This window comes from Catharus ustulatus, chromosome 2 (assembly GCF_009819885.2).
Source record: "Catharus ustulatus isolate bCatUst1 chromosome 2, bCatUst1.pri.v2, whole genome shotgun sequence".
Lineage (NCBI taxonomy): Eukaryota > Metazoa > Chordata > Aves > Passeriformes > Turdidae > Catharus > Catharus ustulatus.
Genome location: NC_046222.1, coordinates 30,644,023 through 30,661,852, shown reverse-complemented (window position 1 = coordinate 30,661,852; position 17,830 = coordinate 30,644,023). Strand labels below are relative to the sequence as shown.

At 48.4% G+C, this 17,830-nt stretch overlaps 1 protein-coding gene across 8 annotated transcripts in view; it reads left to right on the top strand.

Moving 5' to 3' along the window:
* The window catches only part of LOC117010747 (trypsin I-P1-like), a 46,721-nt gene that overhangs the window by 5,424 nt on the left and 23,467 nt on the right, over positions 1-17,830 (top strand). For 2 of the 8 annotated variants that reach the window (XM_033085731.2, XM_033085704.2), the window contains exon 1: positions 12,636-13,620. In XM_033085731.2, the coding sequence (XP_032941622.1) occupies positions 12,883-13,620 (738 nt within the window). In that variant the 5' untranslated portion in view covers positions 12,636-12,882. Of the gene's footprint in view, positions 1-7,967; positions 8,414-10,739; positions 11,125-12,625; positions 13,621-14,440; positions 16,044-17,830 lie in introns of those variants that run through there. The other 6 variants (XM_033085740.1, XM_033085695.1, XM_033085721.2 and 3 more) reach the window with 6 other exon arrangements.

Sequence of the window (17,830 nt, the reverse complement as noted above, 5' to 3'; positions counted from 1 at the left end):
TGTACTGGTTCATGCTGCCTGCAGAGAAGAATTCCAGTCTGACTCTACTGGCTTCTGCAATTGAAGGTGGCAACGCAGCAGTGGAGAAGGGTTTTGAGAGCCATTTCAAGAGCAGCAAGATAAAAGGAGACAGTATCACCCTCTCAATGGAACGTGCCTTTCTCAATGACTCTGGCACATACTACTGTGCTGAGGGTGAGCACAGTGGTGAGACTGCTGAGAGATCTGAGCACAAACTTCTCCCTGCACAAACAGGATCTGCTTTCCACCTCTTGGGTGCTGCACAAGGCAGGGTGATCACTTCTCACTCATTAGCTGCTCTGCTTCCTAGCCTTGCCTTCCTCCTCTTCTCAGTTGCTGCCAGTATATTTGTCTATTTTTGTCTCCTTGCCATTCCATGTTTCCCTCTGCATTTAGCTCTTACTTGCAGTACACTTACTCCTGTCAACCCTTCTTCCCCTCTCTGTCTCCCCTCTCCCCCCTTCTTTTTGTCTTCAATCGGCACTCCACTGACTTCCTCTTAATTAACGCCAGTACACCCTGCTCATGACTCTCACTGTCAAACATAACAAGTGCTTGTGTTTGAGGTTCTTGGTGCACCTGTAGATAATTGCAAGGCCAGGCAGGTGTTGAAGTAGCCAGTACCATATGGGAGGTGCCCACACTCTCCTCTGTTACAAGGACTTGGCTGTGGTTGTTCTGTGGCCATGGAATATGTACAGCACAGCACAAGCCTTTGCTTGCTCCGGTCAAGGATTATGTGGATCACTAATTCCTCCATGTAGAGTGGTCTCTGGGGCAGCATCCACCTGCCTTCTACCCCTTCATGCACATGCAATTCCTCTTCACCCAACATATTATACAACTTACAGGTTATGTTAGCATGCTGAGCGACTAATAGAGATTTCGAAGAGATTGCAGTGTTCTGTTCATCAGTGACTCCTATGAAGGGGTAGAGCCTCTCCTCATCAAGTTCACTGATAACACCAAGTTGGGAAGAATTGCTGATAACAAAGAGGGCTGTGCAGCTCTTCACAGGGACCTCAACAGGCTGGAGAGATGGGCAGAGGGCAACCTTCTGGAATTCAGCAAAGGCAAATGCTCAGTTGCACACCTGGGGAGGACTAACCCCATGTAGCAACACGGGCTGGGGACTGACCCGCTGGGAAGCAGCTCTTCAGAGAAGGACCTGGTGGACAAGAAGCTCCCCATGAGCCAGAAGTGTGTCCTAGTGGCCAAGAAGGCAGTGGTGTCCTGGGGTGCATTAGCAAGAGCAATGCAGCAGGGCAGGGGACATGATCCGGACACTCCACTCAGCCTGGGGGTAGCATATCTGGAGTGCAGTGTCCAGTTCTGGTCTCCTTGGTACAAAAGAGACATGGATCTCCTGGAGAATGTCCAGGAGAGGAGAAGAAAGATGATTAACAGAGTGGAGCACATTGTTTGTCAACAAAGGCTGAGGGAGCTGGGCCTGTTTGGCCTCGAGAAGAAACAACTAAGTGGCCACCTCATCAATATCTACAAGTACCTGAAGGGAGCATTCCAAGAGTTGGATCCAAATTCTCCTTCACTGTGATGCCTAGCACTAGGACAAGAAGCAATGGGCAGAAAATGGTGCACAGGAAGTTCCACCTGAATCTGAGGTAAAACCTTTGCAAACTTGTTGGTGACTGTGCACTGGAGCAGATTGCCCAAAGAAGTGGTGGAGTGTCTCTCTCTGGAGATCTTCCAGAACCACCTGGATACAATCCTGTGCCATGTGCTCTGGGATGACTCTTCATGAGCAGGGAGATTGTAGCAGTGACCCGCTGAGGTCCCTTCGTAGCTGACCCATTCTGTGATTCTGTCCTGCATGAAACATACCTGAGCACAGGCCTGCAAAGGGAACTCCAGGTGATTCCCACCCTGCAGATGCCCATGCTAATGTACAAGCTTCTCAGGACCTAAACACAGGGCCCCCCATAGCAGCCATGCCTGTTCAACATCACTAACTCCTCAAATACCATGTCTTCTGCAAGGCTCCCTATGCACTGCCCTGTCCTCTGCACAGCCCAGGGAACTGGAGATTTTTTCCAAGGACACATCAGGCACAGCATCTTCTCAGCTGAAATGCTGGTGGTGTTGGACAGATTTGGGGTTTCAAAAATATAGTCCACTACCTTTGCTTTTTTCTCCCACTTTTTTAGAGGAATCTAGGGTCTTTGCTGAAACTTTTCTAGGCAGCTGGAGAAATTAATTCATTGGGAGACATTTAGACCTGCATCAGAGGATTTGGGAGCTGGAGGCATTGCTGCTGTCTTCTGTGCAGTCTGTGTCTGACCTCTGGACCCAGACTCAGTGCACAGAAACCACAAGTGTCTCTTCCTGCCTACAGTGATTTCCCTTTGCCTTGGGTAGGTGAACAAGGCTGTGTGCAGAGAAGAAGATATGATTGTCCTCAGTTTTGTCCATTTGTGTCCTGGTGCTGTTTTGCAGAGTGCTGCAATAAAGAGGCAAGGCGAGTATCCGTTCTTTTGTGATATGGAGAAGGTCAGTCTGTAGCAGCACATCTTCTGGGGGTACACCCTTCTCCTCAGAAATGTCTCTGACCTGCAATGCCTCAAGAGGCAGTCGCGGTGTAGAGCCAAAACCATCCTGTTCTCTCCCTGAGATCCCCCTTTGGAGTTAGAGAAGAACAGGTACAGAACTATTCTCTGTCATGCTCCAAGAGAGCCCAGGTTGGCAGGTCAGCAGCTTTTCCCATACCTGGACAACATGTCAGACCTGACTGGGATAAGCACAGATTCCACATTGCAGCTTGCACAGTTGGGAATCTCTGAGTTTGAGGGTGGCTAGAGAGGAGACAAGCACTGGGACACAAACACGAATATGCATTCCTGAGATCTCTTTCTCTTCCCATAATTTTCAGCCATTTTGTGCATTCCTGTGCACGCACGCAGGCTGCCTCACAGCCCCATCCTGCTGGATGACAGCACTGAACTCTGTCACCTACTGAACCGCCGCCTACTCATGCTCACCCATGCTCACCCACAGCAGGAAGGCAGAGGAGCAGAGTACAAGCACCTCATGACTGCCTGCAGGTGTCATTCCCCACCGTTCTGGGACAGCCAACTGCCTTGTGACATTTCAGACTCCCTCTCACTCCCCTGCCCACCCACAGAGAGACGTAGCTCTTCCTCTCCACCTCTCCTCTTTACACATTTCTTTGTCTGTGCTGTGCTCAGGGGCAGCTTGCTGCAAGGAGGGGGCCTTGCTCTATGGATTTCCACCGGTTCCTTGTGGCCACCCTGTTCCCTGTGGGTAAGTGGCCTTCCCTTCCTGTTGAGCAGCTGCACTGGAGCTGCTGCTGCCTCCTCAGCTATGCTGGCAGTGCCCTTCCCCAAGGCTTCCAGAGGGAGGATGGGCAATGAACCAGGTGAGCTTTTCCACCACCTATTATAGCAGACAGATCTGCAAAGCTGCAAATTTGTTTTTTTCTGTCCCATTTTAATACTTCACTTGAGAGTATTAAAACTTCATTCCTTCTCAAAACAGATTTTCTGTAACATTTGAAAATGTTTTGTTTGGGGCTTTTTGATCATATGTGTCTTTATCAGAGAAGCAGGGCACTGTCCCCAAGCTTTCTGATATCCTGGTGCCATTCCATCCCATGACATAATTCAAGGATGTGTATTTGGATGTGTATTTTTTTCCTCTTCAATGCATTTCACTCCTCACATTCCATCTCCTGTCTTTCCAGGCTGGGCCCTTCAGCAATCACCAGATACAGTTGTCCGGGTGGGAGACTCTGTGACTCTGGAATGTTCTGCATCAGGAAAAAATTTTATATACATGTACTGGTACAAGTTACCCATGGAGAGGGATGCCAATATGCAGTTGGTTGTATATTCAGTGGAAGGCCGCAAAGCAGATATTGAGAAGGAATTCCAAAATCACTTCCAGAGTAATGGGACTAAGAACAACCATTTATCTGTGAAGATAGAGCATGCCCTACTCAATGACACAGGCACATATTTCTGTGCTGAGCAAGATCCACAGTGACTCAAAGGCTGGTGCAGCATAGCACAAACCTTTCCTGGCCAACAGGGATCTGCCACCAGCAGACACCAAGTCCTGTGTTTACTAAAGCCCCTTTTCCTTCACTTACCTCTTCAGCTCTTCAGGAAAAACACAGTATGACTCTCTGTCTGTCCATCTGTCCACCTATCTATCTACTGCATGGTGTATAAACTGCTTTTATGTTCCTTGCCATATGTGAATCGCCTTTGTGACTCTCATTGTTTCTTGTCATCAGTCTCTCACCTAACTTCTCTGCCATTCACACACTGCTTCTCACTTTCCTTCTTTCATGTCTTTCTGTCTGACCCCCTGGCTTTTCCTCTCTGTCTTCTTACACCTAGTCATTTCCCATTTCCTCCTTCCTATTTCCTTCCTCATCCATCTCTCCTTCCTTTCAATCTGTTACATCAATTCATGCTGTGGGAAGCAGGATGTGGAACAGTTCACATAGCGCTTTCTCTCTCCACCAGCTGCAAAGACATGCCCCACAGGTCCTTGGCCCCACTGGTCACCAGGGAATGGGCACACTGCTGTGCACCAGGGACCCCAAGTTACACCACTACCCTGTGACCTGAACACTCTGATGTTTGAGAATGTGCCTGCCCAGAGCAGGAGACTGCCCAGGTTGGCCATGGAATGTCCCTGGTGACCAGGACAAGTACCGGGAGGAAGAAGTCCGAGTGGAGTTTTCTGCAGGGCTTGTTGGTGTTTCTGAGCATCTTGTCTGGCCCATCCACTACATTCCCTGCTGCTTGCTGCAAGACATGAGGACTGCCTAGTCTTGCTTATTCCTCTTTATCTTGTTGAAAACAGAGTGCAGACGCCCTGCGATTTCAGAAACTCCATAATCCATCAAGAACAGAAGCTGGAAATTCCTTACTGGAGTGGGAAGCAGAGGACTGGTCAGGGAAGCTGCAGCTCATTCCACAGCTATGGGGACACAGAGATGCTGTCTGGTGCTCAGGATGTTGTGGTTTAAGCCCAGTAAGCCACTAGGTGTTACAGGCACTCACTCAAGACCCCCTTCCCTTGGTGGGAGGGGGAAAAGTGTAAAATGAACATGTTGAGATACAAACAGAGCCATAATAGGAGTAAATAAAAAGGAGGAGAGAGAGAAATAAAACTCAAGTACATCCATGTGATGCACAATCCTGTCACTCCCCACCCACTGACATGGTGTCCAGCCAGTGTCCGAGCAGTGATAGGCAGTCACTGGCCAGCTCCCCTCACTTTCCATACTGAGCATATAGTTCAGTGTTCAGAAATATCCATTTGGCCAGTTTGATTCAACTGTTGGGGAAAAGTCCCTTTCAGCTGCTTGTGCTCCTACTCTCTGGCAGAGCATGAGACACAGTAAAGTCCAGGCTTTCTGGTAAGCAGTGCTTAACTACAACTAAAATTCTGTTACCAACATTATTCTCATTATGAATTTAGATCACAACTTTGTGCCACAGTCTCCACCTCTTCATAATCCTGCCTCCTGCTTAGCACCTGCGTACAGTTTTCCTCAGGACTCACACTGAAATTTCTCCTTCGAGAAAGACTATGTTGAGTGAAACCCTCAAGCGTTCTCCTTCTCAGTGTTACGAGGCTGAAGTTCCACCAGGGTTCCTGGCCCATTTCCACTTGTTTCTCCTTCCCTAATGGCAGGCAGAGCTCAAGGCACAGGAAGGAAAAGGATCAGGGCAATGTGCTGCCCGGAACCCTCTGTAGAACGACCTGTCAGTCCTTCCCTTTGTTCCTTTCTCCCCTTGCCACTGTCCCAGATATTAGCCCTGTTCTCTTCGGGTTCCCCAGCTATCCCAAGCAGATTTTATCCCATGCAAGTGAGCACACGGGGATGTTCTTGTGAGCAGAAACATCTGAGGGTGCAGTGGAGAGGCTGCGGTGGCCTGCATTTCCTCAGCCTGTGAGCAGAGTAGCAGAGAGTTGTCAGTGGCAGAGCAGGAGTGAATGAAATTGCGTTGTACAACTGCTTTCTGGACCCAGTGCTCTCACTGGCTGAATCCCAGCGGCAGCCTCCATACCCCACTGGAGACAAGCATAGTCCAGCCATGAAAACAAATCTCCTTATAGAGGTTTGTTGGTTTTGCAGTAATTGGCATTTAGGAAAAGATCAATGACAGTGTTTTACTCCTTATGAACTTCCTCTTTGAGTTGATGGGACCAATGGGAGGCCAGGTCAGTTCTTTACAGTCTGGGATACCAATTTTAGAATTTAGTCCTCCTCTGTGAATTCACATTTGAAAGTAAGCAAAGGTTGGGAAAGCTCTCTTTCATTTCCGGCCTCTCGCAAGGTAACACCGGCCCGGGCCCCGTCCACGTGGCCTGGGCCTGGCAGGGGCAGGCTCTGGAAACTACCTGGCCCCATCTTCAACAAGGGGTCCTGGTAGCCAGGGAGAGGAGAGGTCTATTGCTAAAGATCCCCCGGCATGGCCATGGCTTGGCAGAACCCTGCTCTGTCTCCGGCTCAGAGTAGCCGTGGGTGGCCGGGCCTGTCCCGCAGCCCACATGAACTGGGGTAATGGCAGTTGGGTCCCCTTCTGGGAAAGACCGCTCCACACCTTTGCTTGCTGGGCAAGATGGAGTGAGGACCCCCAGCCTGTGGTTAGAACTGAATGCAGTGGGTGCCAGAGGACAGCCATGGAGCCAGAAACTTATCACCGCTTTTCTGGATGGACCTGGCAGTCCTTGCCCAGCCCCCAGGGTGGTCTGAGTGTCCTGAGATCCTGGCACAGCTCCAGCATGGCCTGGCCCAACTGCTGCATCCTCCATGTGAGATTTTAACCATTCCAATGCTCAGATAAGACTTACAAACCTTCAATCCTCCCTTGAGTGAGAGGAAAAAGAACAGAGCGGATACACCAAAGTCAGTGAAGCAGGAGTCAGGTTCCAGATGGAAGGAGAATGACCAGACGCCATCAATTTGGGCTGAAAATCCTTTTGTACACTATAGGGATTACAGTAATTTCACGACTATAAGGCGCACCCTTTTGACTAAAATATCCCCCCGAACCCGGAAGTGCACCTTATAGTCTGGTGCGCCTTATCTGATGTACAAAGTTCGGAAATTTGCGAACCCGGAAGTGCAAGTTGCGAGTTGAGCCGGGACCTGCGGGGCTGCGGCCGTGAGGGGGAAATCGAGATCCGTGGGAGCCACGGTCGCCGGGCAGGGGAAACCGGGAACTGGCGCAACCGCCGGCCGGGGAGAAGCGGGGGGAAGCGGCGCAGCTGCAGGGAAGCGCCAAGAAGCACCGTGGGAAACCGCCAAAAAGCAGCGAAAAAGCACCCCGGGAAAGTGCCGCGATGCGATGAAAAAGTGCCCCAGGAAAGCACCGAAAAGCAGTGAAAAAGCGCCCCAGGAAAGTGGTGAAAAAGTGGCAAAAAAGCGCTGTGGAAAAGCGCCGCGGAAAAGCGGCGAAAAAGCGGTGAAAAGGCGCCATGGAAAAGCAGCGAAAAATCGCCGCAGAAAAGTGTCGTGGGAAAGCACTGAAAAGCAGTGAAAAAGAACCGTGGGAAAGCGGCGAAAAATGGCAAAAAAGCACCTCGGGAAAGCCGCGAAAAAGCAGCGAAAAAGCGCTGTGGGAAAGCGCTGAGAAGTGCCGCCGCCACCGGCCAAAGGGAAGCCAGGACGCGGTGCGGCCGCGCGGTGGGAACCGGGAGCTGTGAGCCATGCCAGCTGGTGCCGGGGGCAGGCGGGAGTGCCAGGGCCTGCTGCACGGGGAGGGTCCCTGGGGCTGCGTTTAAAGGCTACACCGATCTTTGAAAAATGTTTGCAAATTGAGCACCTGCCAGTAATTCGTTACTTTGTTGCGCACCGCGCGACTCCTCGCTGCAAAAATATAGTGCGCCTTATAGTCCGGAGCGCCTTATATGATCTACAAAGTTGCGAAAGTTGCCGACTCCCGAGGGGTGCGCCCTATAGTCCAGTGCACCATATGGTTGTGAAATTACTGTACCTGCACTACACTAAAAGTTCCTATAAACTGTGCAAAAAAAGACATCGGGTTTTGGAGTTTTCAACTTAACAGATCATTGAGTAAAAGTACGTGTGTTGAAGCTCCTTTGCCCTAATGGATAAAGGGGATCTCTGTTCCTGGAGATGAAGTATGAACAGAGAGAAAGAGAGATGAAGAGAACTTTTGCTTTTAAACAGTTCATTCTTAAAAGTAAATACACCATGAGTTTAACATGGCTTATGAGGCATAGATTTTGGGAAAAACTGTGAACATCGGAGGAGTTCGTGGAGAGCAAAACCACGAAAAAAACTTTTTCTTCCTGTGGAAAAAATCCCTATAGCCAATCAAGAGAAGAATCCTCTCCCAGAGTGAACTGGAAAAGACTATTTAAGATGGTAACTGACTGAAGCATTTCTGTGTGTTGTTGTGAAAAAGGAGAAGAAAGTGTGGGAGAGGGGGGCAGGGGTGGTCTGAAAGTTTGATTCTGATTTTTATTTCTTTATGTTCGTAATTTGCTCCTAATCCTAGATCACAGCAGAAAATGAGTACAGTAATTTCACGAATACAAGCCGCACCAATTTGACTAAGATTTTGCTCCTAAACCGGAAATGCGGCTAATACTCAGGAGCGGCTAATATGTGAATAATTTTCTGACATTTACAATGTCGGAAGTGCCAGCCAGAGTGCTGAGCCGAGCAGTTGCAAAGTCGGCATTTTGCGATTGTTACAAATTGTTACTCTGTTGCACCGTGGGTGGAGCCTGGCACCCTGCAGGCAGCACGGGGGACGGGGAGAGAGGCGGGAGAGCTCTCTCCTTCCCTCCTCTGCCACAGCCCGGGTGAGAGACGGGGGGGGGCCCGTGCCGCCATTGCCGCGGCTCGGGGAGGCGGCGGGGGGCTCCGTCCCCGCCTGCCGCCGCGGGAGCGAGGGGGGCTCCGTCCCTGCCTGCCACCACAGGGCAGCGCTGGGCCGTGGTGACCGAGCCCAGCGGCAGCGGCAGCTGGCCCCCAGCGGCCCCGCCAAGCGGCAGTGTCGGGCTGGGCCACCTGGCCCCATCGGCAGCCCCGAGTGGGCCGAGCCTGCACAGCCCGAGCCGAGTCACTAAAGCCCGCCCTGCCACCATTCTGTTACTATTGGGCAATTTTGTTGCACGCGGGTCCTCACTGCGAACAACAGAGCGGCTTATACTCGGGTGCGGCTTATTTATGGACAAAAACCGAAATATTTGCCAACACCCAGAGATGTGGCTTATACTCAGTGCGGCTTGTATTTGTGAATTTACTGTATATTGAAATTAGCAAATCTAAACTTATGCAGGAGGTCAATTCTCAGGGCAGACGGGCAATGGCATAGATACTCTCTGTCCCTGAGCACTCCCTGAATTTGCCAAATGAAGTGTGTTCCTGAAGCCAAACCTCCAGAAGCCCTTGTGCCACAGGCAGCACTAGCCTCAGCCACCCTGGGCTCCCCAGCTAGGTCCCAGGGAGAAGCCATCTCTGGAGGTACTTAGCCTATTTCCTGTCACCAAGGAGAGGTCACCCTGAACCCCATCCTCAGCACCTTGTCACCCTCATGGCTGTCCCTGGGGACACCACTCGATCCCTTCTCTCTTCCCATGCCAGGCCATTGGCTGTCCATCAGCTCTTCACAGGTATTTACCTTCCTCTCCTACAGCAACATGCATGAAAGCCCTGACACGTCTGAGAGCTTGGGCAGCTGTGGTATCCTTTAGGGTCCTGCCTCCCTCTCACTGATGTAATTTGCTGTGCTCACAGTGCTGCACAGAGAAAAGAGCCGTCACACAGCTGGGTGGGACGTGGGTTGGCCAGGCAGGAGCTGAATCAGCCATGTCTGGGGGAGACAGGGAAAGTGCATGGGTAAATTCAGGCCACTCTTGGTGGCCTTTATCCCTCATTCCTCCATCGCCCAAGGACTTCAGAAGCAGAAGGGGAGCAGCCAGCATTCCTCTGCCTTGCACACGCTCAGCCTCCTATGCAACCTCAGCACAGTTCTGTCCATACAACCCCATCCTTCCCGCCTCACCCACCCACACCCTGATGTCCCCTTCCACCTGCTGCATCTCTGCAGGGTTCCTGCTTTCCTGCCGGAGTTGTGTCATTCCCCAGGGCTCCCAGCCAGCCAATGCCTTCTCACATTTCTTGCCGGCCCCACCCCAAGATGTCTCACCCTCTCTCACTGCTCCCTCTTCACATAGCTTTGGGCAGCTACAAGAGGCAGGTTGCTGAGAGGGTAGGGGCTTTTCTCCATGGTTCCCTGCTGTTTCTTTGTGGCTGTGCTGGCCCCTCTGGGTAAGTGAACTCCACTCAGCCCTGAGCACCTCCATCAATCTCCTGGCTGCTCTCCCAGCTGTGTAGCCAGTTTCTGGCACTGTTTCATTCTGCAGTGCTTCCTGAGTTGAGAATAAGCAGTGAACGTGGTGGGCAGGAATCGCTGAATCTTCTGCAATGGCCGTCTATTTGCCATTCTTTGTGCAGCCTGTAGATGGTTCCTGGTTTTGGACACAAACTGCCCAGGATTGCATCTTGCCTGTTGAAGAGAGATTGGAAATTCACTTGCTGATCTGAAGACCTGTCCCATGCCTTGAACTGCTCCCTTGGCTGCCCTATTTCTTGTCACCCTCTCCCTGACAACCCACAGTGCCTACTTCACAGTTTTTCCAATTTATTCCTTATCCTCACTGCTCCTTCTTTTCCTTTCCAGTGTTAGCCCTGGAACAGTCTCCAGACATGGTGATAAAGAAGGCCAGTCCGTGAATGTGGAATGTTCCAAGAAGAAATCCTCCAGCACAGCTATGTACTGGTTCGTGCTGCCTGCAGAGAAGAATTCCAGTCTGACCCTACTGGCTTCTGCAATTGAAGGTGGCAACGCAGCAGTGGAGAAGGGTTTTGAGAGCCATTTCAAGAGCAGCAAGATAAAAGGAGACAGTATCACCCTCTCAATGGAACGTGCCTTTCTCAATGACTCTGGCACATACTACTGTGCTGAGGGTGAGCACAGTGGTGAGACTGCTGGGAGATCTGAGCACAAACTTCTCCCTGCACAAACAGGATCTGCTTTCCACCTCTTGGGTGCTGCACAAGGCAGGGTGATCACTACAAGCTGGCTTGTACTGGGCATCTGAATTGGCCAAAAATGGGCAAAGCAGTCTGGTTGGACAGACAGCCCTGCAGGGACCAGGGATAGGGCAGAATCGGAACCAGACAAGGATTTGGGCCTACAGCTCCTGCCTGGGCTGCAGAGGCTATTGGTCAAAGGAGGCTGGACAGCCAGACTTTAGACCCGTCACAGGAGCTTAGAGAGATACATTTAGGAGGTTTTAAAAAGAACTTTTTAGAACAATAAAGGGCTTTTTGGTTGAAAGAATCACACGTGCCTAATCTCTCGAGTGGGGATTCAGCACAGAAAGAAACAAATGTTGATCCATGTGAGGAACTAAAGCAACAATTGGTGACCTAACTGACGTGATTATGACAAAGCCAAACCATCCAGGACAGAGATGGGTTAGCCTTTGAGCTAGGGAATCTGCCCTAAGGGGCAGGAGAAAAAACTGGCCAAAATCCAGATCACCCCGGAGATGAGGGTAGCTGGGAAATGAGCCAGGGAAAAGCCGGAAGAGGCAAAGGAAGCTGGCAAAAGCCAGAGAAGTCCAGAGACTTTAGAAAACAAGTCTAGATGCTTGAAGAAAATTTTGGCTGGAGCCGGGAAAATACCAGAAAATTTTGACTGGAGCTGAACAGCTGAAATATGGGAGGAGCATTTTCTACATGACCTAACCCAGTAGTACAGGTAAGGACTTTACTATTAGAAGAACGGGAGGTGGAGTTCTCTGAAAAATTGCTCTATGATTTAATATTATGGACAGAAGGAAAAGGTGAGGAAGTTTCAACAGAGATAGCATTAGATATGGACTATTGGAATCAAAAGGGGGAAGAAATTATGCAAGAAGTTTTATAAAGTACAGTAATTTCACGATTATAAGCCGCACCATTTTGACTAAAATTTTGGTCCCAACCTGGAAGTGCAGCTTACACTCAGGAGTGGCCAATATATGAACAAAGTTCGAAAATTTCCCAACCCGGAAGTGTGAGCCGCGGGTCGAGCCGAGCTTGCGAATTGAACACCTGCCAGTAAAACCCGCGATCATGCCATTGTTACAAATTGGTTATTCTGTTGCACAGCAGGGGGAACGGGCTCCCGCCAGCACCATGGGGCAGCACCGGGCCAGGGCAAGTGAGCAGCGGTGGTGGTGGCAGCGCGGCTCCACTTGGTGGCAGTGGTGGCGGTGCGACTATGCTTGGCGGTGGCATGGCTCAGCTGAGCAACGGCGGCGGCAGCAGGGCGGCTCCGCTTAGTGGCAGCAGCAGCGTGGCTGAGCGGCCGGCTGGCCGCCTGGCCACTCAGCTGAGCGGTTGTTAAAAGGCAATGTGGATCCATTGGAAATGCTTGCAAAATGACCACACTATTGTTCGTATCTTTTTCCACTTGTAAAGAAAACTTGCAGGGTACACTGTTGCAGCTATTGTCTGTATCTTTTTTTCACTTGGAAATAATGTTTCCAGGATCTGCACCTGCCAGTAAACCCTGTGATCCTGCGATTCTGTTACTAATTGGCAACTTTGTGAAAGTTCACTGCAAATGAAAGCGCGGCTTATAATTTGGTGCGACTCATATATGGACAAAGAACGAAACGTTGCCAACACCCGGAAGTGCGGCTTACAATCAGGTGCGGCTTATAATTGTGAAATTACTGTAATCCAAAGGCTGTAATAGCATTAAAACCATGGAGAAAAATTATAAATTTGATAAAACAGATAGAACTGGAAGTACAGAGTAAAAAGGGGGCATGGAGAAATGTAGCAGACCTTCTAATACTAATGGCACTGAGAAAAAAATACCTTGTGAGTGCGAAACAATAGGGTATAGTAGAAGCATAGAAAAGATGCCAGTAGCTGTAGACCTGTCTGCAGTTCTAAAAGTGACTCCAGAAACCAGTAAAACCATAGCAGCTGGAAAAATAGAGGGAGCGGTGCGCCCCGCAGCATCCCAAAGGGAAAAACAGGGAAAAAGGGGGAACAAAGAAAAGCCCCAACATGGCGCTGACCTCGTGGCAGCCAATGGGGAAGAGGAAAGCAGGCCAGCCTGGAGGGGTGTGGTGTCACCCCTGGGCCAGCCCGGGAGGGTTGCGGCTTCTCCCCAAGTACTGCTTCCGGGGGGAGGGGTCTCGACCCCAGCCCAGCCTCTGGAGGGCGTGTTGTCAGCAGAGAAGGAAAGCATGGCTCTGCCCCAAATCACCATGGAAACCCCTGCCAACTGCCAAGGGAGGACGCGCCATGATGACATCACACTAGCAGCGACAGGAGGAGAACCAGGAAGTCTGAGCATCGCGGCTCCGAACTCAAGTACTGCTTCAAATATCAGCTCCGATACTCCTGTAACCGCAGCACAGAACAACACTAAGGACATTCAGGAAAAGGATGTAAGCTACCATCCTGCGACTGCAAGGTTAGCAACAGTTACAACTCCATCGATGTTCAATTCAGAGATCACTGCTTCCTTTGACCCAGCTGTCTTCTGGATGAAGGTAAAGCAAAAGGCTTTAGAATCTGGGGATTTGGAGGGGGCTGAATTAATAACCATACCTACGTCTTCACCAGTAAAAGAGGAATGGCAGAATAAGGGGGAAACAATAATGGCATTCCCAGTAATGAGAGGAAATGGAGCTGCCCCAGATAAATATGTACCACTTAATTGGCAAGTATGAGCAGAACTACGCCAGCTAGCTGCTAAACATGGGTTAGGATCCCCTGCTGTACGAAACATGCTTAGATTTGTGACTGCAAATGAACTGACACCCTATGATATAAAAAAGATTGCAAAATTGATTTGTACCCCAGTGCAGTATATGATGTTTGAATCAGCCTGGAGAACATATGCAGATGAACAAGGAGCCAAAAACTCAAGACTCTCACAAAAAGACCCATGCTATGGGATAGGAGTTCCACAGTTAATGGGAGTGTACCCCATGGATGATCCACAACTCCAGGCATGTTTAAATTCAGCAATATTAAGACAAGCAAAAGAAATAAGGATGAGAGCTCTAAATAAGGTCACTAATATGTCTGTGCCAACCCAGAGATATACTAACATAAAACAAGACCCTAATGAATTGTACATGCAGTTCATAGAGAGATTGCAAGATGCCATAGAAAAAAAGATAGATAATGATGATGCTAGGAATCATGTATTGTTGCAATTAGCAAGAGATAATGCAAATGAGGACTGTAGAAAAATTATAAATACATTGCCTAAGGAAAATCCATCTTTAGAAGAAATGATAAATGCATGTGCTAAAGTTGGAACAGCATCATATAACATGGATTTTTTAGATAACTCTCTTGCAGCTGCAATAAGGCCAAGGGTGCAGTGCTTCAATTGTGGACAGCAAGGACATGTGAAGGCAAACTGTCCCTATAAATCAACCTTACAGAAGAAAGTTCAAGGACAGGGTAATGTTAATTTACCCTGTGACTGATGTGGAAAATATGGACATGAGACTAAGTTATGCAGATCCAAATATCATATTAATGGTCAACTTCTTAAGGATCAAGGAAGCTGGAAGCTGAGAGCAATGAAGGAGTATACGAATGCAGAAGTGTTTCCTCCACCCCTAGCTCAGGACTTCGTGACTAGTTCACTGTAAGGACAAGGAGATCAATAAGCCTGGATGTCTACACCTCAGCTACGGGGAAAAACTTCATAATTCTATGTGTATTAGTTTAGTAAAAGATATTTAATTGTCAAATTAAAATTGCATGGTTTTCTAAAATACTTACCTCTTACCACTTTTCAAAATTTAGTAAAGGTTTGGTTTTAAAATATAATAGAAAAGATATTTTGCCTTGTCTAATATTTCAGCCCTGACCAGGTTGGAATATTAGCTAAGCAAAAATAATGTTTGCCACCGAAACCTTATCAGTCTATTTCAATTGTGGCCAGATTGGAATTTGACTGACAAAGGGAGAAAAATTATAAAATTCAGATATTTCTGAGTTAAAATTGAACAAGTAACTTGGACTAGTTGATTTAGCATTGCAAAAGCTAAAACCTTTTCCTTTGAGATAAACACGAAGAATCTTATCCAGAGAAGATTCTCCTAAGTTATCATTTAAAGGAAAATTCTTGAACAATATTAAACACTAAAATTTGATTGTAAAAAATCAACAACTATTTTCACCGAATTAAGGTAATTCAAAAATGTATGTTTTTTCTGTTCTAATTTCAAAAAACAAAGGGGGAGAAAGGAGAATTGGAAACATTTGTGTTCTTAAATAAAATAGTCTTAAGTTAAATGGTTTATTGGTTAAATAAAACAAAAGAGAGAAAGAAATAAAAGACAGATGTATGTTCTTATTAGAAATGGTTTTAAGTTAAATGGTATGTTGCTTATAAAATGTTAATCATTTTGAACTGAATAGTTCATGTTTAATGTTGAATTGTAATGTTATAATTACTAAGTACAGTAATTTCACTATTATAAGCTGTACATTTTGACTAAAATTTTGGTCTGAACCCAGCAGTGCAACTTGTAATCCGGAGTGACTTATATATGGACAATGTTCTGAAAGTTGCCAACCCAGAAGTGAGACCCCGCAGCAGCCCCAGGCCGGCTGGCCCCGGCAGAGGCGGGCTGGGCCGGCAGAGGCAGGGTTGCAGAGGTGGGCCAGCAAAAGCGGGCTGGCAGAGGTGGGGAAGCCCGGAAGAGGCAGGCCGAGCTGGCAGAGGCAGGGTGGCAGAAGCAGGGAAGCCTGGCAGAGGCGGGCCAGGCCGGTAGAGGCGAGGCAGCAGAAGTGGGGAAGCCTGGCAGAGGCAGGCCGGCAGAGGTGGCAGCAGCAGTGCAGGCGTCGGGTGGGGGCAAGCGAGCTCGGCAGTGGTGGCAGCGCCGCCCAGCCGGCCCCGAGCGGCCCTGCCAAGCAGCAGCGCCGAGCTGGGCCACCCGGCCCCATTGGCAGCCCCGAGCGGGCTGAGCCCGCCCAGCCCCGAGCCGAGCCAGTAAACCCCGTAATCCCGCAATTCTGTTGCTAATTCGCAACTTTGTGAAAGTTGCACGTGGATCCTCGCTGCGAACGAAAGTGTGGCTAATAATCCGGTGCGGCTTATATATGGACAAAGAACAAAATGTTGCCGACACCCCGGAAGTGCGGCTTATAATCAAGTGCGGCTTGTAATCGTGAAATTACTGTAATTGAACCTGTAATATGAATAACAGAGATAGTACATATCTCAAAAATTGCTGATAACTGACACTGTAAACTTCAGTGACTTAGTACATGTCAGTGATCAAAAGGAGGATATATCTTCCACACTTGCTTGTGAAAATAACATCAAAAGAGGCACCAGAACTTAGACAGGACCCTTGGTTTCACAGAGCAAGAAAAGCTGAGATGTATAAAATCTACAAAGAGCACAAGAGCAGATCCCAGATCACCTATCACGAAACCAAGTTGGTCTCCTACTGCAAAGTTAAAGGACATTGAAATAACAGAGTTGTTTTTTTACAAAATATTTTCCTGTTTACAAATTGTTTTGCTAAATTAAAATTTTGTACAGTTCTAAGGCAGAATGTTTTAAGTTATAGTCTTGTTGTTAAAAAGACCAAATAATTTCTGAAAATAAGTACTGCAGCCTCAGGCATATGGAATACATCAACAACCAAGAAAAACAAATTTAGTTAAAATTGAATTTATGCTGTCAGTGTCATCATACATGCAAAAGGATCCTTGTAGGTAAGATAACGAAGAACAAGCTGCCTATTTGAATTTTCAAATTTTTTCAAATTAGCAAAAAAGAAATTGGAAATTATGGCAGTACAAGCTGGCTTGTACTGGGCATCTGAATTGACCAAAAATGGGCAAAGCAGTCTGGTTGGACAGACAGCCCTGCAGGGACCAGGGATAGGGCAGAATCGGAACCAGACAAGGATTTGGGCCTACAGCTCCTGCCTGGGCTGCAGAGGCTATTGGTCAAAGGAGGCTGGACAGCCAGACTTTAGACCAATCACAGGAGCTTAGAGAGATACATTTAGGAGGTTATAAAAATAACTTTTTAGAACAATAAAGGGCTTTTTGGTTGAAAGAATCACACGTGCCTAGTCTCTCTCGGAGGGCTCAGCACACAAAGCAACAAATGGTGACCCGTGTGAGGAACTAAAGCAACAGTACACTTACTCCTGTCAACCCTTCTTCTCCCCTCTGTCTCCGCTTCCCCACATTCTTTTTGTCTTCATTCGGCCCTCCACTGACTTCCTCTTACTTAACGCCAGTACACCCTGCTCATAACTCTCACTGTCAAACATAACAAGTGCTTGTGTTTGAGGTTCTTGGTGCATCTGTAGATAATGGCAAGGCCAGGCAGGTTCTGAAGTAGCCAGTACCATGTGGGAGGTGCCCACACTCTCCTCTGTTACAAGGACTTGGCTGTGGTTGTTCTGTGGCTATGGAATATGTACAGCACAGCACAAGTCTTTGCTTGCTCAGGTAAAGAGTTATGTGGATCACTAATTCCTCCATGTAGAGTGGTCTCTGGGGCAGCATCCACCTGCCTTCTACCCCTTGATGCACACACAATTCCTCTTCAGCCAACATATTATACAACTTACAGGTTATGTTAGCAAGCTGAGTGACTAATAGAGATTTTGAAGAGATTGCAGTGTTCTGTTCATCAGTGCCTCCGATGAAGGGGTAGAGCCTCTCCTCATCAAGTTCACTGATAACACCAAGTTGGGAAGAATTGCT